At 52.7% G+C, this 24,505-nt stretch overlaps 1 protein-coding gene across 1 annotated transcript in view; it reads right to left on the reverse strand.

The window, feature by feature from the left end:
- The window catches only part of Mgat5b (alpha-1,6-mannosylglycoprotein 6-beta-N-acetylglucosaminyltransferase B), a 66,308-nt gene that overhangs the window by 31,655 nt on the left and 10,148 nt on the right, over positions 1-24,505 (reverse strand). The window contains exons 3-8 of the mRNA XM_048451912.3: positions 21,848-21,995; positions 9,552-9,667; positions 8,925-8,998; positions 7,852-8,022; positions 7,119-7,283; positions 6,234-6,403 (exon numbers count right to left, since the gene is read on the reverse strand). Of these exons, the coding sequence (XP_048307869.3) occupies positions 6,234-6,403; positions 7,119-7,283; positions 7,852-8,022; positions 8,925-8,998; positions 9,552-9,667; positions 21,848-21,995 (844 nt within the window). The remainder of the gene's footprint in view (positions 1-6,233; positions 6,404-7,118; positions 7,284-7,851; positions 8,023-8,924; positions 8,999-9,551; positions 9,668-21,847; positions 21,996-24,505) is intronic.

A 24,505-nucleotide genomic window follows, 5' to 3' on the forward strand; every position in this document is an offset into this window, starting at 1 on the left:
GCTCCCCAGGAGCCTTGATGTAAGCAGCCTCGTCTATGCGCTCTCATCTCTGCCTCACCTCGTGCCCCAGCCTCGGCTAGGCACTGCCACCACGCCGTTCTCTCTGCCTCACCTCACCTCCAAAGCAATGGTTTCAGTGGACCCTGAACTGAACACTCATACATCACAAGCTAAAAATAAATCATCCTCCCTTTTAAAGGGCTGCTCTCAAGTATTTGTCACGGTAAAGAGAAGTCTGACAGGCACAGCTGGCCAAGCCAAGCTGCCCAGGACGAACAAGACGTGGTCCCTGCTTCTGACGTTCCCAGGGCCCTGTGTGCAAACGTCCTGGGTTGGAGTCCGACTCCCTGCCTGGCTGCACGCTGACAGCCATGAGCCCTCCCTCCTCAGCCTCCTTGTCTAAATGCACCCCTCTCAAGTTCCCATCATTTGCCAGTTAAGTCAACTAATTTTCTCCTAAATCCAATTTCACTCATGGATGGAGGAAGAGCCCCATCGTTTTTCCTCATGCCACGTACTATTAATGCTTGAAATTATGCAAATAAAATTGATGAGCACTGCCAGTTCGCCACAGGGAGGAAGGGCAAGGTTTCCCTTTCAAACATGCACTGTGGAGACGGGCCTTCAAGACGAAGGCTCAGGATGCGTCAGGAGACAGAGTCCCCTGCTTCACAGCTCCTTCCCTGTGCATGCTCCCCGGGAGCAAGGGGTGGGTGTCTGACGCCACCTCACCGCGTACTTATCACAGACCATTGTTCTCACACACCACCTCCCTCATTTAGAAATATCTTGGTGCACCAGAGCCAAATGCGGATTCTGCACACTGCCCTCGACATCCCTCCAATGAGCCGGTTAATTAAAACGCCAAAACACGGGGAAGTGGGGAAAGCTGGCTCATCCATCCAGACTTCTGGGTAGTCAGCAGATGAGACACCTGGCAGGAACATCTGGGAATGAGCTACAATCAGTGTACAAGCCATGTCTTTGTCCCGATGCCAGCCCCACACAGGGCCTGGGGCAGCCAAGGGAGCTTTCAGAATGCAGTGGCCGCCACCTCCCCATCACCAGCTGCTGCCGCCTAACAGGGGCGACCACGCCTCCTACCCCATCCTCCTGTGGTTTCTGCCCTGGCCCCGTCCAGGCTGGCTGTACTGCTACAGGCTTCTTGTTCCCCCACACACACAGTTCATGTGTTGCATACTGAACGCTGCCCCCTCCCCCAGTTTCTCAGTGTGCAGCCTTATTTGGAGACAGTGTCTTTACAAAGCGGACAAAGTGAGGGCTGGAGAGATAGCCCTGTGGTTATGAGCACTGGTTGTTCTTGCAGAGAACCCACGCCCAGTTCCCAGCACCCACATGGCGGCTCACAACCAACTGTAACTCTAGTTCCAGAAGAATCCAGTGCTCTCTTCTGGCCTTCACAGGCACCAGGAACACATGTGGTGAACCGACACATGTGCTGGCAAAATACCCACACACATTTGGGGAAAAAAGGCTTCCCTTTCCTTCTTTTCTTCCTTAAGAAACTTATCAGTAGGCTGGGTCCTCCCTCATGCGACTGTGACATGTTTCTAAATTCTGAGTCAGGGTCTGTCCAAGTCTCACTTCTGTCGCTCTGATAAAAATACCCCGACAGGAAGCAGCTCATGGGGAAAGGGTCTATTTGCCTGCAATTCCAGCACTAGTCCATCATTGTGGGGGATTCGAGGCAGGAACCTGAAGCAGTTGTCCACACACAGTTAGAAGAGCAGAAAGAACGAGTGTACCAATGCTTCATCCTCAACTTGCTCTCTCTAGTCTCACCCAGTCCGGGACTCCTTGCTAGGGAAACGGTGTCGCCTACAATGGGCTGGGTCTTCTCACATCAGTTAAAGCAACCTCCCACAGATATACTTATAGGCCAAGCTTATTTGGACAACCCTTCATTGAGATTCTAGGTTATATCAGTTGGTAATTAAAACTATCACAGGGTCATATTCTGTGGCCTAGGCTGGCCTCAAACTCAGGATGATTCTCCTGCTTCAGGCTCCTGAGTGCCAGGATTACAGATGTGACCCCCCCACCCCGCACACAGCAAGAACTTAACCTGGTTCCAGAAGTAGCCCCAAAATAAACCCTTCTCTGAGGGCTCAGGAGGACTCAGCCTGCAACAGCAGATCATAGGCTTCCAGTCTACAAAGCCACGAGGAAGGCCCTCCTGTTGAAGCCACCAAGCCATCATGCCTTTGCTGCCATGACCCTAGAGAAACCCAGCACACCCCACAGGGCACTCAACTGTCCTTGACCGAGAAAGGCCTGTGTTTCCAGGGTGTCAGAGGGACAGAGCAAGTACTGTGGACCACACTCAGCATCCATCTGGTTCTTACACCTGCCAATCTTCTCTCAAACTACAGTAGAAAAGAAAAAAAGGTCTGTATATCTAACAAAGTGTGGGGCCACAAGTTTTGAGCCAGCAAGTCTCTTCCTGGTATTCTGGGAAGGACACCAGAGGCCTCCTTACCCGGGTCACCTCCGGCGGGGTCTAGTTACTTTTTCTGTTGCTATGATTTACACCACGGCCAAAAGCAACTTGGGAGAGAAAAGGGCTTATTTCATCTTCTTCTTTCAGGTCACCCTCCATCCCTGAGGGAAGCCAATTTGGGTAATTCCTCAGTTGAGTTTCCATCTTCCCAGGTGATGGACTATAATTTGTATCAAATTGACAAAACTAACCCGCTCAGTGGGTTCCTCTCCATTCTCACCTCCTGTCCGGGCCTATCCTTAATGTCTCAGCCCCTCACCCCAATGTCTCAGCCCCTCACCCCAATGTCTCAGCCCCTCACCCCAATGTCTCAGCCCTTACAGAGAAGGGGATCCTGAGAGATTCCAGGCATGAGTGGGCCTCATGAGGAACCCGCACATTCCTACAAATCCTTCAAGGCTAAGCTCTACCCCAGACCCTAACCCATCCTCTGGCCCTGTCGTAGGTACACCGAGGACAGCCCTTTGGCACAAGCCTGGCAAAGCCAGCCCCCTTCTATGGTTTCCCAGCCTCCCAGCCCTGGGACTGCGCTGAGGGAGGCCACTGGGAAAAGCCACAGCTCTGAGCTTTGCAGCATCTCTACCTTGACACTCATGGGTGTGGGTGGCAAAGAGCCATGGAACCGGGATGCCAAGAGTGGAGGCCTTGTGCTGGTATGTGCTCAGTCAAGCAGGCACCTGCTGCAGCCAAAGCTGGAGCCCCTCCCTGAGCACTAGCCCAGCATGGCTGCTAACCTTGTAGTGGAAACCCCCCAGGGAAGGTCGTTTTGTTTTTCAATCGTATCTGGTAACAGGTTTTGAAAGCATCTTCCTGAGGACATCCCAGGAGGGGTGGGCTGTTTACACCCATCTACCCTGTCAGAGCAAGATGCTCATTCACACTTACATCCCTCAGGGGACCAAGGCCAGGGCATTCAGGCACAGCCAAGCCTACCAATTTTCTGGGCGGCAATTCTGAGATGGGGTGACTGCTAAGGCCCCTGCTGCAGTTGAGATCCACAGACGCCTGGCAGGAAGTGAAGCCTGGGGGAAAAGACTGAGTTTCTGGTGAGGTGTTAGGAGGGTCTATGTGTGTGTTGCACATGCATAAGCATACAAGTGCACATATGAGCGAGCATGTTTGCATAGGTCCATAACATACGTGTATATATGAGAGCAGAGGCTATGTGTATGAGTAGGAATGAGCATATACATACCCATATAAATGGATATGCATGTGTCTTCATGCAGCAATACACATGTGTATGCCTGTGAATAATGTGTACCGTGTACTCAGGTCATGTTTATGCATGTAGGTATTACATAAGTTCATGTGTGTAAATGTGGATGTTACACGCACATATTCACATATATGCATAAATGTGGATGCTACACATTCACACACTCACATGTATGGATTCATGTGTGTGCTTGTGTGTTATATGCCTGTTCATGTACATATATATATATATATGGGTGTTACCTAAGTTCATATGTGTGAGTGTGTGTTATATGCATAAATTCACATGTGTGTCTGTGGGGGTTACATTTATACATTCATGATATGCCTGCATGTGAGTATTTTATATATATATATATATATATACATACATACACACACATACATACATACATGTAGGGGTGCTGTGTGTATATGTGCACAGACAAGTACATGTAAGTAGCAAAGGAATGACTGCAGGTGGACATCGCTCAGTCACGTTACTTTTTATCAGTGTCTCCCAGTCTAGAAACCCCTCAGTCATTGATTGCTCTGGCCATGGATGGGCAATGGACAGCAGCCTCAGGCTCAGCACGCATTCCTGAAGTGGACAGAGGAGGTGGCAGTGCTCTGGGTGGGGAAGGACTCAGAGTGGGGGCTGGGCGAAGGGAGCCCTGGCATGGGCTGGAACAGAGCAACTGAACTAAAACCCTGCCTCCCGGGAAGACCTGCAGGGTCTCTGCTCCTCTCCAGCAGGACTGTACACTGATGGTTCTGTGCCGGGTGTGTGGAAGAAACGCTCCCTTCCTTCAGGGAGTAGGGTTAGGTCGGGTCACTTCTCTGGCACAGATCCCAGTGACTCAGAAAAGAAGACTCAGGCTGAGTGCCCCATGTGGTTAGGGTGATTCCATCTGAGCAGGGTGAAGCGTGGGTGAACCTGACAGGCTGTCCCTGGAGGTCAGATCCTGGGATAAGAGTCCCTGGGCACCCTCGGTATTTGTCCCATTGCAACCCTGGGTGTGTTGATGCCAGGGCCTGAGACTCTGGCCCTGGGTCACTCACTGGTCCTCCTCCTAGTTCCATGAACCATGTGACTTTCCTGTCGGAAGCCTCCTAGCCAGCAAAAGTCACTTCATTATCTGCAAAAGCCGGAAATCCAGGCATCCTCATCAGCCCACCTCCCGAGCTCTGCCTGGATGAGCAAAGTGGGCGTGGTGCAGGCAGAAGGTGCTGGTGAGCAGGCATGTCTCAGCACGGAGGCGGCTGTGCAACTGAACACACAGAGCTGGCCACAGATGCCCAAAGACTGCGGACTGACTTCCCAAGGCCGGGAATTGTCTGAGTTCAGCACCAGGACTCTGGGACAGCTCCCCACTGGGCCCTCTTAGTTCCTGCTGCTCTTTGGCTAGTGGAGGCACTTTTTCACATTTACTGTGTCCCCTGGAGATAAGAGCATTGCTATAAAGAATGACTTTCAGGCCATGGGGATGAACACCCCCAAACCACTGGCCCATCTCAGTGCCCCTCTCAACAGTACAGTCAAGTCCCCGCCTCCTCCCGCCACTGATTCATACGTGAGACAGAATTCAAGCTACAGGTTTCCTGTGGACCAGGCAGAGGGTGGCAGAGGGAGGTCTAGTTGGAATGTGTTCTTGTATTATTCTCTGTGTAGATGGGCATAATACTGTGAGTCATTTGATTCCTGTGTATCATAACTTCATTAGTACACATTTTTAGAGGTACCTATGTATGTATCCAATGCCACACAGAAATACAAAAAAATAAAGCCAGAAAAAGCATATATATATATATATATATATATATATATATATATATATATATATGCATCCAACATGAGTGGCAAAAAAAATGACCCCAACAAGATATCAGACAAGACACACACATCAGCTCCTACCCTCCAGTATCCCTCTGTCTGTCTGTCTATCTGATTCTCTCTCTCTCTCCAATCCCTTGGTATCCCACATATCCCTACTCCCTGGATCCCCCCAAATTCTCACAGTCAAACAATCTTTTAGACCCTCTTCCTCAACAAGCCCAGCCCTGGGAAAGTCAGCATTACTAGTCAATCCCCATAGACCCACCAATGAGCCCAGCTCTGGAAGAGATGCCCTGAAGACTATGCCCAACCCACGAGGAAGGCAGGTGGAGGAGATCCCATGTGCGTGTGAAGCTCCTCTCTCAAGCAAGACACTAGGCATTAGCCTCTGAGCACAAACCAGACCCTGGTGTCAGTCCCAGCAGAGGTCAGAAGCCTGAGGACCAGCGTTAAACAAGCATACTTCCTCTATGCATTCGAAATACACACAGGCGTCTTCAGGGAGCAGGGAGTAGGAAGCAGACAAGCAGGTGGAGGACGGAACCAGGGAGGGTCAGCATCTGACAGAAGACCACAGCCAGGCTGTGGGCCCTGCAGATGGAGCATCAGCTGGTCAGCTGGGCTCTCCTTTCCCCACCCCCACCCCACCAGAATGTGAATGGCTCTCTGGGCACTCACCTCTGCAGCTCCTTCAGGGAGACTGTGATCCGCAGACTGTGGCCCAGCACATAGAGAGCGGCCAGGATGTCAGCCCACTGCACCATCTCCCCCAGAGGCCCGCCCTTCAGCACCCGTGGGCTGAACACGTCCCCAGATTCCTCTGTCAGGAAGCCGATGTGGACAAGGATCTAGGTGAGCAGGACATAGGAGGTCAGCAGCAGCAGCAGCTCTTAGGTCTGTCCACCCCGCCCCCAGGAACACCCCAGAAGACCATCCACAGCACACAGGGTCTCCAGACCACTTTTAGACACAGAACACTGGGGCTGTAGTCAATGAGGCGGCTGTGCAATTGCCTCAGAGCTCACTTTGCAGATGGAAGAGGTGGACAATGGTACACATAGGCAAGAGAGAGTTTATGAAATGGCAAGGACTCTGAAGGAAATGGAGGGGGAGGTGACAAGCATGTAATTCCTTACTACATGGACAGATGGGCCAACAAGCCCTCCTCAGTCTGTTATCCCCAGACTCCTATAACCTTTCTGCCTGACCTGATAAAAGTGTCCTAAGGATGCAGGACCTCCAGGGACTGAGCATCTTGCCCCAGCCTAGAGAAGGACCAGAGGCTCCCTGTCTCCATCAAGTTCTCTATCTGAATCTAATGCCACTGGTCTGAGAACATCCACCATGTCCAGTCAGAACCCCGGTCGACCTGTGATCCCTGGTCTGAGAACATTCACCATGCCCAGTCAGAACCCCGGTCAACCTGTAATCCCCTTGAACCCTGTGCCCCACACTCATTCCCACTCAGAATTTCGTATCTACTTGGAACCTCATGCCTGTGCCCACCTGGCACCCCAGGGCTGTGAGCACTTCATCCAAGCATTCCCTGAGAGGATGACACACCTGTTTCTGGTCCCTCCGGGTGTCCCCCAGCTTCTGCGCCAGGTGCTTGGCAGCCTTGGTCCACTGGGCAGTGAACCTCCTGGTTCGCTTCTTCATGAAGATGAGGGACTCCTTCCCACTGCCCATCAGCTCCAGGAGGTGTGACAGATTGCTCCGGAACACTGCCTGGGATGGAGCCACATGCCAGCCTTCTCAGTCCCCAACCATACCTTCACCATCCTGTCCCTTGCTCTCCTAGAATGGAGACTGGTACCAACCGTAAGGTGGGTACCTGCTCCAGCATCAGGGCAGGAGATCTGCGCTCTCCTTCCAGGGCTCACATCCCAGCCCAGCTCCCATTAACCACATTCCCTGTGTCCTCCCGGGGAGCTGCTCAGCTCTATGTAACCAGGGACTGCACTGTCTTTCAGTGGTACTACAGTCAATGATGCCTTGAACCTGTTAACTCTCCAGGCCTGTGAGTCTTCTCCCATTAACTAGATCCACAGAAGGACAAATAAAGTGGCCCTAAGGCAGGAAGCACTCAGTACATGACAGCTTGGATTACTGTTATTCTAACCCAGTAAGGGACAACTCCAGGACTCCAGCAAGCTCCCCAGACAGGATTCCATAGAAGGTGATCTGGGGACTCTCAGCAGACGGAGCTGGGAGCTCCATTCCATGGGAACAGAGCAGGTGGAAGGACTGAGGTTCCCTCCCACTGCCCCTGAGGATATCCACTTCCAAGGCCTACCTGGACTTTGGGAAGGGCCTTGGGGGCTCTCCGGGAAGCTGTCTGGTTCCTCCAGGGCAGCGGAGGGCAGAACCACTCAACCTCACTGAGGTAGATGAGGAAGGAGCACTCGGTGCCATCCACTCCAAAGAAAGCATAGCAGGGGTCCGAGGTCCACCGGGCACGCATCCACTGTGAAGAAGGTCAGGCCTGAGCAGGAAGCCAGCAACCCACCCACAGATCACCTCATAGACTCCCACAACCGCAGGTACCCCAAGATCTTCCAGGCTGTGCAGGAGCTGGGAGGCGTGCCCCAACCTAAAGATGCTGCAGCAGAGTAGAAACCTACAACTGGACCAGGGAACCTGGTCCGAGATCAGCCCTTTGCCGCTGAGGACCAGAAAAAGAGGTGGGTTACCTTCCCCAAGGTCTTGCAGAAGAGGGCCTAAGACCCAAGTCTTGGACGTCAAGGGGACAAGCACCAGTGCAAAGATCCAGGAGGTTCAGCAGCCACAGTCCAAGTCCCCCTTGTCTTTGTCACTTAGAGATCAGGACCATAAAGTATCCTACATGGAGACCAGGGCCAGGGAAGTTCTTTCTACAGGGGTCCCACAAGCTCCCTAAAGATGGAGTTTGTTGCTCCACAGCGCCCCCTACAGGTTCAGAGCTAGAGGAGAGTTGGCTTTAAGGCTACGGATTGGCTCTCTGTATACAGGGACATTGTGCAGTCAGAAGTGGCCCCTGGAGGTAGGGACGAAGAGCCCTCGGTCCAACAGCCATGAGTCGGGCAAGGAGGACCAAGGACAGACTGACTGAAGGATGTCGGAATGCAGCTCTAGGTGGCCGTAAGAAAGTGCCAAAGCCCCTGAGGGTGACTGGCCCCAAAGGGCTTCGGGTTGGTGATCAGATTGTAGGCTCAGTGCAGAAAGCATTTTTCTGAGTCCAGGTGTCACCAGTTTGTGCTGAGCTAGGGACCTGGTCAACAAGAGGCCCAGCTGGGGCAGAAATCCAGAGCTGAGCTGGACTGGGAAGAGTCCTGAGGAGGAGCCTCCACCTGTCTGCACCCTGCCTCAGGGGGGAGCTCTAGGCCTCACCTCCACTTTCCCTGAGCAGTCAGGAAACTTGGGGTCACTGGGCGCTTCACACTGGTCCCTCCGACCTTCAGATACTGCAAAAAAGAAAAGAGGGAAGCTTGTTGAGGCACTGGGGCCTGAACGCGGCCACACAGACAGAGAGAGGTGGAGTGGTCTGAGGTGAGACACAGTAGTAGCCACCCCTGCCTCCTCCACCTGAGGTGTCTCCCACCCCACAATCATGGGGTCTGAGCTACCCTCCTCCACATACTCAGCCTCCTCCAGGCTCAGTATGGCGAGCTCTCTCAAACAGCTACAGGGCAGTTCCCTGGACAGCCCCACCCCAGGCTCCCCACCAAATAAACCTTTGCTTTTCCCAACGACGGCGGTTGGGCAGAAGCCTCCAGCTTTCCCCAAACCCAAAGGAATGGTGGCCTTACTCTTGGAACTGCAGGGACCCACTTGGTCCTCCACACCCTCAGGCAGGTCAAGGTGTGCTCGACCAAATCCCCCTGATGAAAGCCTCAAGTAGGGCCCCCAAGAACCAGGCAAGCATTACCAGAGGAATGGGACCTCCTGGAGGCTCTGCCTTATCCAGCAGGGCACTGGCCTCTGGGGACACAGGGCAGTGTCCTGGTCATGACGCACCCTTGCTATGCAGAATCAGACTGTGGCGCAGGATCTGGTCCACCTTCACAGCGATGTCAGACACATTCTGGGCAATGGCCTGGATCCTCTCAATGAGGCCAGCCCCAGGGGTGAGCCTAGAGGGGAGGGGAGAGCCGGAGGTGAGCCCATGAGCGCCCGTGTGGCCTTTCCATGGTCTAGGACAATCGGCAGAGGCCACAGAGGAAATCAGCTGAGGTGGAACGGAGCTTGCCTCCATCAACACACACCTTGCACACAGCAGGGAAGCCCACCTCTGCAGGGGCCGGGTGGGTTTACAGAGTGCTGAGTAGGTAAGACACTGCACCTGAGACTGAAGAAGACAAAGAAATGTCTGTCTTCCTGCCAAGACCATGAGCGGATGAGCCCAGGAACCCCCAGGTGACAGAGGCCTCCTCCTAGGCACAGCCAGCTCACCAGAGTCTGTTCATCACGTCAAGACACATTCCACACCCAGCAACTTGGGCACCCACCAGTGAACTAATGTTGGTTTCCTAAGGGCACATTCTTGGTGAGGTTCAGGGGGCGGGGCAGAGTCGATTGGTGTCTTCCTCTACTACTTTCCAGTTTATAATTTGAGGAAGTATTGCTCACTGAACCTACAGCTTCCTGATTGGCTAGATGGACTGGGAAGCAAGGTCTAGGGATCCTCTTGTCTCTGCGTCCCCAGGGCTGGCATAATAGGCACGTGACAGTATGTTGAGCTTTTCATTGCTGGGCCATCCTTCTAGCCCCACCCCCTTTACTGATTTTTTAAGATTTATTTTATTTGCTGGTATAGTGGCACATGCTTTGGTTCCAACACTCAGAAGGCAGAGGTAGGCAGGTCACTGTGAGTCCAAGGCCAGCTTGGGCTACTACAGTGAGTTCCAGGTTAGCCAGGACTACAGAGTGAGACCATGTGTGCACATGTCTGTGTCAGTGTATGCACACATGTGTGTGCAGGTACCTGCAGAGACCAGAGGCATTAGCTCCCTGGAACTGGAGTCATAGGTACTTGTGAGCAGCCCAGCCTGGGTGCAAAGGTCTGAACTCTAGACCTCATGGTGGAGCAGCGAGTGATCTTTACCACGGTGCCGTCTCTTCAGTCACCTTCCCCCAACTCCCTTCTCTTCTTCTGAGAGTCTCATGTAGCCCAGGTTAGACTCAAGCTTACTAAGTTGTGGAGGATGACCTTGTACTTCTGATCCTCCTGCCTTCCCCTCCTAAATGCTGGGATTACAGACATGCACCTCCAAGTCAGGTCCATGTGGTGTTGGGGTTGGAGCTTGGGGCTTGGCAGGCAATCTACCCACAGAGCCACAACTCCAGCCCACCTCCCCTGATCTTCAAAGAGTTTTAGCCGCGGATGCTAAGCCTTCTATTTTCCTCTATCAGTATGGGGCCACTTTGATTTTCAGAGAATTTATTTCCTCGTTGATTGCTGGCCAGGGCTCTGGGAATTGTATCAGTTGTTCTATGCAGCATTAATCTCATTGCACAAGCTGCTATTGAGACAGAGCCCACTCTGCGGGCCTTATCTGCCTGTCAAGCACAGGCCCGGGGCCTTCTCCAGGAAGTCGCTGGTTCTCAACGCTTTCACTTCACTTGCTTTGATTCTCACCTTGCCTTCTGGCTTCACACACACACACACACACACACACACACACACACACACACACACTGCTGCTTACGACCTGTTTATTCCTATTCAGGTACTTGGTCTGAAGGGTCTTTCCAACCTGGGCATGCAAACCTCACCTCTCACAGGCTGGGTGACCTGCCTACCAGAGAAGGAACCATAGCGGACCTAGGTAGCAAACCGCCATGTCCGACCACCTGCCCTTCTTCCCCTCACCTGCAGAGAGTGACAAGCACTAAGGAATTTCACAGGCAAACTGGGCTGTCCTCTGCACGGACAAGGGACAGGACAGTATCTCTGCCAGATGGATGCTGCCTTGCATTCCCCTCCCAAATGCTGGGATGGCAGGCATGGGTCACCATGTCTGGTTTGTAGGATGCTGGGGATTTAACCCAGGACTGACGTGATCGAAGAGGTGCTCTAACACACAAGGCTGTGGTGCCTCCACGGCTGCCAGGTCAGGTTGCTGACCCACAGGGCCGCTGAGTCTATGCTCCTGACTCCTGTCAGGATTGGGGGTTAACGGGGATTGGAAAGGGCCACACAGCTCACACCAGAGACAGCCAGGAATTCCGGCAGGTGTGAAACTGACTTCACCTCACCCCCACAGAGCCACCTTCCTGTAGGCATCTCTCCATCTGCCTGCCTCCACCACCCCCCCACAGAACCCCATCATTTCCCAGGCTTCAGGGCCTGCCTGGGATCCCCAGCAGAGTCCTGAGTCCTCAGGGCAGGATGGCCTTCATACACAGAGCCCAATGCTGCCAGCATGGGTGTGTGACCAGGGACCCCTCACTGTACACTGAGTAGCATCGCCCCAAACTCACGTCCTCCTACAAACTTGGAATGTGCTCCACTTGGGAGTGGGGTCCTTTGAGATTAGAGAAGATGAGATCATGCTGGATTAGGGGTAACACTAAATCCAATAACTGGGGTTCTTGTCAAGAGGTCATGTGACAGTGAGGGGGAGAGCCACATGAGGATAGACAGGGTACAGTAAAATGCTGCCATCTGGAAATGAGAGTCATGTGACCAACAGCACAAGACCTTCACACAGTCCCCGCTTTAACATTTGCTTATAAGAGAGGTATCATCAGATCCTCACTGGAGACTCTAGCCACTCACTTGCTCCTGACCCTGACAAATGGACATGGCTTTAGGGGTGCAAGAGTGTAGAGGAGGGGGAAGGCTGACTTGGACGGGGATATAGTTTTGTGAGTTGTCACCCATGCTGACATGGGCCTTTTCAGTGTCGCAGCTGCCGGAGTCACCCTTGCTTCTCCTGTATGCAGATCCATACCGACTTGGATGGACTTATTTGGTCTGTGGGTGCCCTCTCTGGGTGAAATGGGTGCGTCTGTGTGTCTCCCAGCAAAAGCCAAGGGGCAGGTGGGCCTGAAGTGATGCAGGCCAAGGCTGGCACTTTCCTGGTTAGCTAGGATCTAGCCAGAGTCCAAGGAGTGCACCCCAGCCTCAGACGTCGGCCCCTAGAACTGGGAGGAAGTAAATGAAATGCTGGTTATTTCCTGTCATATGGCTTGGAGCCACTTCATCTAGTGACTCTGTGACACAAACCAACCACCATCCACTGGACAAAGAAAGTCGCTTTCATTCCTTCAGCCTGTCTGGCTCCATCCATTAGGAAGCTCTTTTCCAGCTGCTTCTCTGACAGATCTCAAGTGTCACCGCTGTGGCTATCACTGGGGGACAGAGGCATCAGCTGACCTCCCAGCCTAGCCAGTGACTGGACACATTATTTAGATCCTTGGGAGCAGTGAAGCTGAGAGCCAGCGGACCTAGACAGAAAGCCTGGCTTCCCACTGCGGTGTGACCTTGGGAGGGTTACACAACCTCTCGGAACTCGGGTGTCGAAGCAAAGTTACCGCGAGGATTCAAGCTGGCATGGAGTGGGAACTTACCGAGGATTGAACCTGTGACCTCGCACATCCTAGGCAAGTGCTCTACCACTGTGCTACCTCCCCAGTTCTGCTGGCGTGCTTGTCCTCCCTATTTAAGCAGACAACCTACCCCTAAGAGGAAACAGTGAAGGCTCAGCGGAGAAAAACTGAACTTTTTGAAGGATTCAGCAATTCTCCTACCATAAGTCGTTTTTGCATAACACAGATCACCAGCACGGGCTCTAAATAGTGCCCTGGCATCTGCTGGACTCAACAAGTTCAAGCCGTTCAAAACAAAACCATTGGCGTCACTATTATTACACTGGACTTGCCCTTCACACAGTGCTTTCTATTTCCAAGCAATAGACGATTAGGCGCCTCACACTGAGGCACTTTTCCACAAATGGCAATAAAAGCAGAATCTCAGGCCTCAGAGCCCAGACCTGGGACTTGGGAAATGCCCAGGTAGAAAAGGAAAAAAGGGGGGAGGGGAGGGCTGAGGCATAATCAATAGAGTGCTCACCTCAAAGACACAAAGCCCAGGGTTTGACCCCCCAGGATCACATAAACTGGACACAGGGACAAGCCTGTAACTCTAACGCTTGGGAGGTAGAGGCAGGAGGATCAGAAGTTCAAAGTCATCCTCCACTGTATAGATAGTTGAAGACCTGGGAGAAATGAGACAGAGAGAAAGAGAGAGAGAGAGACAGTAAGGGTCCTTACACCTCCAAGGAGGAGGTGCCACAGAGAAGATCTGAGACAGGCAGAAGGGTACCCTGTCACTCACGAGGGACCACGTTCAGTAAGGCCAGGACTGAAGAAAAGGTCAGGCTGGTACAGACTGAAGCCCTTGAGATGCGACCACCCCCAAGGCAGGCAGCAAAAGCCAAAACTGCTCTGAAGGGTTTCCTTGGCAACAACCATGCTGTCCCCACAGGGCCATCAGCAGGGCTCCCTCCAGCTGGATCAGTGACCTGGAGTCCTTTGATCCTAACGGTGGTGTATTTCATTTTCTTCTCTCTTTCCCTCTTTAGGTGTTTGCATGGAAAGAGATCAAAGTGTGAACCCTCACCAGCCTGGACAGGTATGAAGGGGAGGGGCCGGAGACCTCCAAAGTCACCCTGGTGGGATCGCAGGTCCTTCTTCACCCCCATCCCCAACAAATGTGGCAGTTGGAGGACCGCACTGGCTCTCCTGTGCAGGCAAAGCCGGCCTCGCTGGGCCCCTTCAGCATGTGATCAGGAGCGGTCCTTGCTCTTTATGAGCCCAGGTCCTCATCTGTAGCCTAGACATCGTCGCTGTCGGGGTCTGGGAGGGGTAACTGTGCCCACAGGCACATACATAATCATTACCTTTCACGTTCATTGGCTCTAAAACAAAGTCCACTGAGTCCACAATGTGCTACCAGGACCCAGGGCCACCTTGCATGTGGTCCTGGCTGGAAAATGCCAGACACCCCCAGACTTCTCTTCTAGTGACAGCATCTGGTGATGGACCTGAGACAACAGCTCTGAGAGGCGGTGGAGAGAGAAGATCACGGATTCCCATACTGACAGGGGTGCCCAAACCTGTCGCAGAGTTCCTCTGTGGGCAGAGGGACCTCAAGAGACTGTTCAGGGTCCAAAATCCTAGGACAGGACCCCAAATCTCCCCAATGTCCCTTTATTTTATAGCTCTGACTGGGGAATGGCCCAGAGCTGATAAAGGGACTTTCCTGGGTTCACACAACAGGCTAGCGATGGGAGAGTCAGGAGGATGGCACCCTGGGCCTGCGCTGGCTGCACCCCTCCATATCTGTCAGATGTAGTGGAAATCAAGGCCTGCGACACCTTCCTCAGCTCCTACCCTACATGCTGGTCCCCACACCAAACAGTCCTGGTTCAGGAAATAGAGAAAGGGGAGCTAGGCCTCAGATACCAGCCTCCCTGATCAGCAGGGTTCATGCTGGGAACTGTTCTTGGATACCCCAACAGAGAGGCAGGCAACATCAAAGGCCCGTTACCTCCAGGCGCTCTGGAGATACCCCAGCCCAGGGTGTACCATTCTCTATGACTTCCAGACTTAGGGGCAGGACAGGACCCAGCAGGGAATTCTGCTTCCTACCAGACCACTGCTCCAATCTTCAGCTCCTTCCAGGCCTGCCCCCAACAAAGCCCTCAAAGGCTCAGTTCCACAAGGCCATTTCCAAACCCCCTGCCCCAGCAGTGGCTGTCTATGCTGCCTAGAGATGGAGGTTTAATCCTGAGTTCCTCTGTGATTGACGAGGGTTATAGTCAATTAAGAGGAACATTGATTTCCCTGCAGCTGGCCAGCAAGCTCACTGGGAATAGTTGTATCATGAAACAATGTGCTTTTAAAACACAGAAACCCACGTATTTGGGCGCCTGCAAAACTATACAGCAACACACACATACAAACACACACTGTTGGAGACAGACGTGTGCTGTGCCTCCCGGTATCTCACACGCTATACGGGATGTGGGACATGCCTGTGTAGCGTGACCTTTCCTCCTGGCCTCTTCTGACTCCACTCACCCCAGCCCCATCCTCTGATGAGGGGGTCTGAAGGTTGCAAACAGATGGGATGAGGTTGACCTGCCCCTTCCTCAGTGGGAAGAGAAAGGACGGTTCACCCGGATGCCTCAAATGAACTCATCAGCTTGACAGGCTCCAGAGTCACCTAGGAGACGAACTTCCAGGCGCGCCCCAGAGGGAGTTTTTAGATTGGGTTAGCTGAGGTGAAAGACCCACCCTGATGTAGGTGGCACCACTGCACGGGCTGAGGTCCTCACTGAGTAAAAGGGAGATCGCAAGGCGAGCGCCAGCTTCCATCTCTCTCCCTCTCGATGGTGGACTCAACGTGACCAGTGGCCTTACCCCGCTGAGACCACACATTTTTCTCCATGAACTGTGGGCCAAATACGCCCTCCGTTCCTGAAGTGACCTTTGTGGGGAAATCTGTCACAACGATGAGACGCTGATATACTAGAAGATGGCTGACCACTATTAGGGCCACTCTGGTCTGCACACTTCCCGAGAGGCCCGAGGCACTGCCTGAACACAGCCTAGAAGACACAGCAGGAAGGACCCAGGGTTGGCTGGACCTCCTGCCCCAACCCCTCCTCAGCTCCCCACGCCCACTGGCCCCAGGGCCTTGGCTATGGCCCTGCTCTCACTCCTGACCCTCCCCTGACTTTGGCTCCCTGCAGACTATCTTGAACTTGCCCCCTCCTCTCCCTGACCCACTGAGGGCCTGTTCCTCAGGTGATCAAGAGCCACTGACATCACTGCTCTCCCATAATCCCTCCCTGACAGCCTGGCCCCTCTCCAGCCCTAAGGAAGACCAGCTTTGTGTAATTTACCAAAAAGCGTCTCCCTGTCAGTCATCCTTGTGTCAAACCCAGAGCTGGCCCCAGGACGGACGGGACTTGAGAAAAATGGAACCCATTTTGTAAAGTTGAGATTGATGTCATCCTAGAGAGAATCATTCCCCACCTTGCAGTCAACCACAGACCCCAGGAAGCTGACCTCCCTGTGGCTGCGGCCCCTGAATCACAGCCCCAGCACAGCAACCAACACAGAGTTGCAAAAATAAGCTTTGTTTTCTCCAAACAAGAATGTTGGTGTAAGCCATGCAGGTGGCAATGGTACATGTTTTTAATCCCAGTACTCAGGAGGCAGAGCAGACAGATCTCTGAGTTCAAGACTAGCCAGGGCTACACAGAGAAACCCTGTCTCAAAAAAAAAAAAAAATTAAATTAAACTAAAAAAGGAATGTTTATATAGCTAGGCATGGTGGCTCATACATTTAACCTCAGGTAGATCTGTGATCTTAAGGCCAGCCTTATCTATGAAGTAAGTTCCAGGACAGCCAAGGCTATTACACAGAGAAACCCTGTCTCAAAAAAAAAAAAGGGGGGGGAAAAAAAAAGCCGACATACCTCCTCCCTGTCCTTTACAGTGAGCGTGCCACATTTACGCTAAGGCTCTATTTATACACTCAGAACCTGCTTTCCCACTTAACACTCATAGCCCAGCATTTAGGGGTGGACATGCTGGCACATACCCACAACCCTTGTAACCATCCTTTCCGAGCACCAACCAAGTAGCTCCTTCCCACAGGATCATCTCAGGTGAGCCGCTGGCTTGGGCTCAGGCACCACAGGGTGTGTGGCTGCTGAGATGGTCTGTCTGTACCACTCCCAGCTTCTGGGACAGCTTCTCCCCACCCTGAAGTCCCCAGTCCAGACTCTGCAGACCCTAACAACAGACAGACATACTTGACCGCCAACTTCAGAGCTGTTGCCGCTGCAAAGGAGCCTGACAGGAAATTCAAAGATCACAGCTATTTGGCTGTAGAATGCATAATACAGTGGTGTTTGCCTCAAAGCTGCCTGCCTAATTATGTTTTCCTAGGCTAAAATAGCAAATTTGCTTTCCCCCAAGGACACACCGACCACAGTGGAAAGTAAGGCAGCTCAGAAGCTTCCAGAAGGACAGGAGGAGGACAGCCCCAGATAATTCTGAAGTGGGGATCCAAGGGCGGGCGGCAACAGTTGGCTAGCCTAGGTGGGAGGGCTTCCAGTGACTCCGGCTGGTTAATCACGCTTAACCCCAGGATGGCTGGGGCAGGATGGGGCTGGTGTGAGTGAGCGCCAGACTCCCATGAGCCCTGGCACACCCCCACCTCTCTTCCTGTGTCCCAAAGCCACAGGGTCCCTGTAATTTATAGCTCTGCCTGTGGAGTCTGATGGGCTCCGCTGGTCATGATGGATGGCTGCTATTTCCCCGAGATAGAGCCTGGAGGTGGCGCGCGCTCCCCCACCCGCAGGGCTCCCTCCTTCTCAGGGAGCAGATGAAGGGCAAGGAGTGGAGGGAGGGGCAGGCCAGCCGTGGGAGAAGCAGGCATCGGTGGTTGTGGTCTTCTACCAAGCTGGGTCCCTGGACCCTTAACAGTGCAGTTCATTAAGCAGGAGTCATGGTGGGGGTGGGGGTGCTCTGCTCCCTGAAAAGCACATCTGCGGCCTTGGACCTGGATGGAAGGTGGAGCTGAGTCACCAAGCAGGGACAGGGATTAGGCCTGCAGGGCACAGGGTGATGGCAGTCCACACAGAGGAGGAAACAGTCTCATGTTCACCCAAGGAAGTTGGACACCTTAGCCCCCTCACCTTCTCTTTCCCAGCAGTCTCTCTGCTTCTGCTCGTGCCAATGAATAATCCATTTTTTACACAGCAGCCAGAGATATATTTTTAAATATATCCATTCAACCCTGTATCTCAGGGCGCGCGCGCGCACACACACACACACACACACACACACAAATGAATTAAAAATAAAAAAATAAATTTAAAAAAGGAAAAATGAGTAAATCCAGTCAGGTGTGGTGGTACATACCCATAGTCCCCAAACTCAGGAGGCAGAGACAGGGGGATCAGAAATTCAAGGTGAGCCTCAGGTCCATTGCAAGTTCAAGACTATACTGGACTATGTGAGACCCTTTCTCAAACACCCAAACTAAAGCACCTGCTCCACAGCCGTGGGGTCCCTGAGGCAAGCTGGCTAGGTAGACTAGAGGAACCGGTAAACTCCAGGTTCAGTGAGAGACCCTGCCTCAGTGAATAAGGCAGAAAGTAACCACAAGAGGCACATTCAGGCCTCCACATGTACTCGCACACTCAAGCACCCGTACACGCATATACACATGTATGCATACCACACATACAAGCAAAAATCAAAGCAAAATATATAAATAAGTAAGCAAATAAACTGAGCAGCTAAGCGTGCCTCTCAGAACAGTGTCCTTTGGCTGACGCCCCGGCCCCACAGGACCTCCCCATTAGCCCTCCCCCTACTCAGCACTCTACCATATCAGCCTCCGTACGGCCTATCTCCCTCAACACACCAACCCCAGGGCCTTTGCACCCCTGCTCTCAGCACCTCCACTCTCTCCTCATGGCTGCCTCCCTCATCACCTGTGTAAAGAGCACCCCTCTGACTCACTCAGCCACCGATCCTTTGGAGCCTGTGCCAGTATCTGAGATGATCTCATGTGCTCTTTAAGGGATATTGCCAACCTCTCCACATAGGGCTTTATGTAGCTCATTACTTTGGCTCTTGGTAGTCCCAATACCCAGCTCTCTCCTTTTTTCCATTTGATGCTAAACTCTAAGTGGCATCAGCTCTAAGTGGGGAACCAGTACCAAGGATGCAGAGCTCCCTGCAGTGGGGGAGGAGGGAAGGGCTCCCTCTGGGAACACAGCTCCGTGGCAGGCACTGCACAGGATGCCTGCCTGAAGCCCTGGTCCCAGCACTGTAATGCTAGCATAGACATTTCTGAGCCAGAGCACAGGGGCCAGGGAGCAGTTCAGCTGGTACATGCACAAAGCCCTGGGTTCCACCCCCAGCTCCATATAAACCAGGTGTCGTGGTGCAGGTCTCTAATCCCAGCACTTGAGAGGCAGAGGCAGAAGGATCGTAGTTCAGGGTCATCCTTAACTACAGAATGAGCTTAAAGTTTGCCTGGGCTACATGAAACCCAGAGAGAGAGAGAGAGAGAGAGAGAGAGAGAGAGAGAGAGAGAGAGAGAGAGAGAGAGAGAGAAGAACTCTCTCAAAACAGAGCACAAGCTAACAAAAGATTTTCTTTCCTAGTTTGTAAATCCACAAATATGGAAAGTCCCACAAAGGTGGAAAGACGGCTCAATGGGTAGAGCCACTTTCTGCCACGTTTGATGACCAGAGTTGGATCCCAAGACCCACACAGTAGAAGAAGGGAACTGACTGACTCCTACAAGTTGCCCTCTGACCTCCACATGTGTGCCATGGCCTGCATTCATGCACACTCACGCAATAAATAAGTAAAATGTTCAACTTCCAGTGCCACCAACAAACCAAACCTGAGTCACACGTGGCAGAGCCACATAAGGGGTGAATGCAGACAGGAACATCATGTTTCTGAGGGTGAGTCTTGGGGTCAGGCCTAGTGTCTCCTAGCTGCACAACTTTGACTGCTTCTGGATGTCTGTGCCTCCGTTTCTCCCCTGCAGAGACTAACACACCCTGTACAGTACTTGTTGGGTTGAGGTGTGATTGTGCTAGAAGTGATTCCATAAGGACACCATATGTTCAGTGTTGCATAGTTAAATGTCCCCTTATCATGGGCACCCCGATAGTGTCCATCTGGATGCCCAGGGCATTTACTCAATTGGCCAGGCCAGTTTAGGGGTGGCCCATGACCAGCAATCTAGAACAGGAAGGCCAAATGGCAGGGAACACTACACCAATCCAAAGAATTATGTCCCTCTTCACTGTCGTGGGATAACCCCTCTGTATGTTGTGACTATATGTTACTCTCCTTGGTTGATAATAAAAGCTGAACTGGCCTATAGCCAGGCAGATAACAGTTGGAAGAGAAAACAAACAGAGACACAGAGAGGAGAAAGGCAGAATCAGGAAGATGCCAGGCAGCCGCTAGAGGAACAAGATTTGAGCACATGTGGCAGAACATAAATTAATAGAAATAGGCTAATCTGAAGGTAAGAGCTAGTTAGTAATAAGCCTGAGCTGTTTGGCCAAGCATATTTTGCAATTAATAGTAAGGCTCTGAACGATTATTTAAAAGTGACTGCGGGACTGGGCGGGACAGAAAAACCTCTGCTCACACTTCAATCACAGGGTGATCTACTAACAATTCCCCTGCCTCAGTCCTCAGTAGGCTGAAGAAGGAAGGTTGTAGGTTCAAGGCCACCCTGGGCCAGACAGCTCATCACACACACACACACACACACACACACACACACACACAAAGAGAGAGTTCAATACACACACATGCGCACGTGCGTGCACGCACACACACACACTATGCATTCATAATGAGCATGATAAGTGTGTGTAAAAGATAGACTGGGGAAAGCTTAGCGCTAAGTGTGACCTGCTTGTCTCCAGGGAGAAGCAAGAGGGCCCTTCAGTTTTCACCTGTGGTATTTTATTTAACGAGGACAAAAGACAATCCTCAGATATGACAAAATGTTAATGGTTGTTGAATGTGGGAGGGGGAAGCTGCATTCTGGATGTGTTTTTTTTTTTCCTCACATTTTTGTGGGGTGGCGGGAGAGAGTGAGGACTCAAATGCCAGTATGCTGTCTGCATACAGAGAGCCAGAAGCCTGCATCCTGTACTACCATCCTCCACCTTATTCCCGGGAGACAGGGTCTCCCGCTGAACCTGGAGCTAGGCTGGAGCCCCAGTGGTCCTCCTGGCCTCCCACAGTGCACACCTATACCCAGGTTTTATATAGGAGATGAGATTTGAACTCAAGCCCTCATGCTTGAGCAGCAAGGGTTTTTACACACGGAGCCATCTCCCCAGCCCTGTGTCTTGCAATCTAAAGTTTATCTAGTTTACCAGAAAGGGAACCTAGGCTGAGCTCTAAAGATACATTTGAGGCTATGCTGGACCCCCAGGAGCCCAGGGGCACCCACTGCTTGCCCTGCGTCTTGCCCTGTCCCCTCACCCTGCGTCCCGCCCGGTCCCCTCACCCTGCCCCCTTACCCTGCGTCCAGCCCGTCCCCTCACCCTGCGTCCTGCCCCGTCCCTCACCCTGCATCCCACCCCGTCCCTCACCCTGTGTCTCGCCCCATCCCCTCACCCTGCCCCCTCACCCTGCGCCCAGCCCCGTCCCCTCACCCCGCGTCCTGCCCTGTCCCCTCACCCCATGTCCCGCCCCGTCCCCTCACCCTGCATCCCGCCCCGTCTCCTCACCTGTCTGCAGCTAAGTGTGCCACACTGGCAGTGCGGTGCAGCTCGCTGCTGTTCTCCAGCCTGGCCAGCATGTCCATCCGCTTCACCATCAGCTCCAGCAGGTCACTCATCTTGCGGAGGGCGCCACGGGATTCGGAGCCACCTGGCACTGTGGGCAGAATGTGGGCACGGTCAGGGGTAGTCACACTCTCAGCCCTAGCTCCATCTTCCCAGGCTGCCTCAGGGAAGGGGTCAGCAGAGTGTGCCTCCTACCCATGCACCCTAGAGGAACCCCTTTACCTTACTCGTGAAGACGATCAATCTATCAGGCTAACCTCCCCCTCCCCTCTGGGTAACCTGAGGGACTTCTGCTATTTCTCTGGCTTCTGGTTTGTGGACTATTCGATGGAACTCGAGATGCAGCCTGTGGGGTGCTCTGGGCACCAGGGGTCTGTGAGAGTCAGGAAGGCCCCAGTAGGAGGGCAGGCCTGGACCCCTAATGCCTTGCATGAACAAGGACTCCCCAGTCAGGTTTCTGTAAGTATGGCATTGCCCACTGATTGAGGTTCTGGGCTTAGGTGTGAACCTCCGCCTACACCTGGGGTTCTGCTTTCTTCCTGTATGATTCCGACAGTGGTCATCCTGTGCTCTGGGGTCCAGTGTGAGATTCCTTGTCCCACCCATGCCCAGCTTGAAGCCCTACTTCCCCCTTCCCATCTTGTCCTGAGCCTCAGGCTCCTTCAGGGTGAGTCCTTCACCCCCTGCCAGGCAGACACTGTGAAGAATCAACTGAGAGAAAGTGGGGTACACCCACTAAGATCCCCACAACTCCCCAGTTTCCTCAGTGTCTCCTTTCTTAGCCCTCCACCGACAGCTGTGCCTGCCCCGTGTGAGCCTCTCTTTGCTAATGACAAACCTTCTGTCTCCACCTCAGGTTTAAAAGCCACCTTACAGTAAAGACAAACTAGACTCATCCCTGTTCACGATGAAATCTGTTGCTCAGGGATCAGGCTATGCCCCACCCGTAACTTTAACTACAAATGGCTCTGTGCTGCCTGGTCCAGAAAAGAGCAACCATGTCTTTGTTTCAAAAAGTATAATAACCATCTGGCAACCCTATCTTTGTTTCAAAATGATATTTTGACCACCTATGGCCACCTTATTATGATCACCTGTTGTTATGACTACTTTGTTATGCCCACCTTGCAACCATGTCTGTTTCAGGAGGTTATGACTTCCTTTCTACTCCAGTAAGCCAGTCTCTTTTGTCCACCAAATTCCCCTTTTAGAAACCCCTTATCCCTGAGCTATAAAAACCTTGTCTTCCTCTCAAACCCCACCTTAGAGGGAGGCAATCCATGTACACAAGTAAAAATAAGCTTGCTTTACTTAATTGCTTGATTTGGTAAATTTGGCCATGATGGTTTGAGTCTATGGTCTTTCTCCTCCCACCTTTGGGATTAACACATGCCTTTGCAATCTGTGTCTCTGCATGTTCTAGACAGCCACACAGGACACAAGGTGCTCGGCTTCAAAGTTCCAGGGTCAAGTTCTCAACAAATAGGCAGAACCCAGTAAGACGCTAACCACATGCTTCCAGGCTACCTGGGCAAGGGGTGCCAACTGTTGGACTCTCCAAAAGCAGACTCTAAGGTGAAGATTAGGGTAACTGATTTGAGAGAAGAAGGCGAGCCCCGTATGGAAGTCAAGAAGAGATGGAAAGGAAAGGAACCCACGGCTATTCTGTTGCTTCCCCTACTGGGAAAGCCAGAAAGCTCATCCCACCTTTGACAACACAGCTGTGGCGTTTATGCACCATCAGTTACTGGGTGCTGGTCGTATTCGGGTACTTTCCGTCAGCCCCAGGTGCTGACAGCTGCAAGTTTGACCCCACGTATGAGAATACAAAGAGCTGAGGAGTAGGGCAGCCAACAGCAATTGTCTCTCAGGAAGAAGGTACCAGAATGCCCCAGTGGCCTCCGTGGGATAAGCAGTACTGTGGAAGATACACATGGAGTCTGACCAGATCCCTTTGTGGGCTGAGAGGAAGTCAACCTTCCGTTCTTGGCATCAACATCCCTGACTCGGGGGAAGGATATCATGGTCTGCCTGCAGCCCAGCATCGTGCACAGGTAACAAGAGCCACTGAGAACAAGAGGCAGAGGAGGGAGGGGGAAGAGGCAGCTAGATGGTGGTGAGCCAGCGGAGGAGGGGCAAGACAGTGTCTCTGCCAATGTTCAGGGCTGTCCAGGCTATTCGGGACTCACCTCCCCCTACCCCTGTTCATTTTTCTCCCAGGCTCAGACAGTCCCTGATTCCCCACACTGACACAGACCCCCTCAGGCTGGGCTCCCCTGCCAGCAGAGCCTGCCTGCAGTCAGAGGGCGGCTATGGGAGTCAGGAGGAATCTCAGCCTCACCTGGGAACTCGCAGCCAGGCATCTATTGACGAAAATCCCTTCCCAGAGGGGGACTAGGACAATAGCTACCCATTTCTCTGGAGGTCCCCGTCACAAACTGAGGCACAGCTCTACCAAAGTTCACTCTGGTGGGGGAACCAAGAAGTTTATTGGGCTTCCTTTCAGAGTACAGGTTAGGTTACCTACAAAGGTGTGGGTGCTCTTCCCCATAGGCCACCCCTGCAAAACCTTTACCCAACAGGGGTGAGGACTTCCCAGAA

This window comes from Myodes glareolus, chromosome 9 (assembly GCF_982192425.1).
Source record: "Myodes glareolus chromosome 9, mMyoGla1.1, whole genome shotgun sequence".
NCBI classification, from domain to species: Eukaryota; Metazoa; Chordata; class Mammalia; order Rodentia; family Cricetidae; genus Myodes; species Myodes glareolus.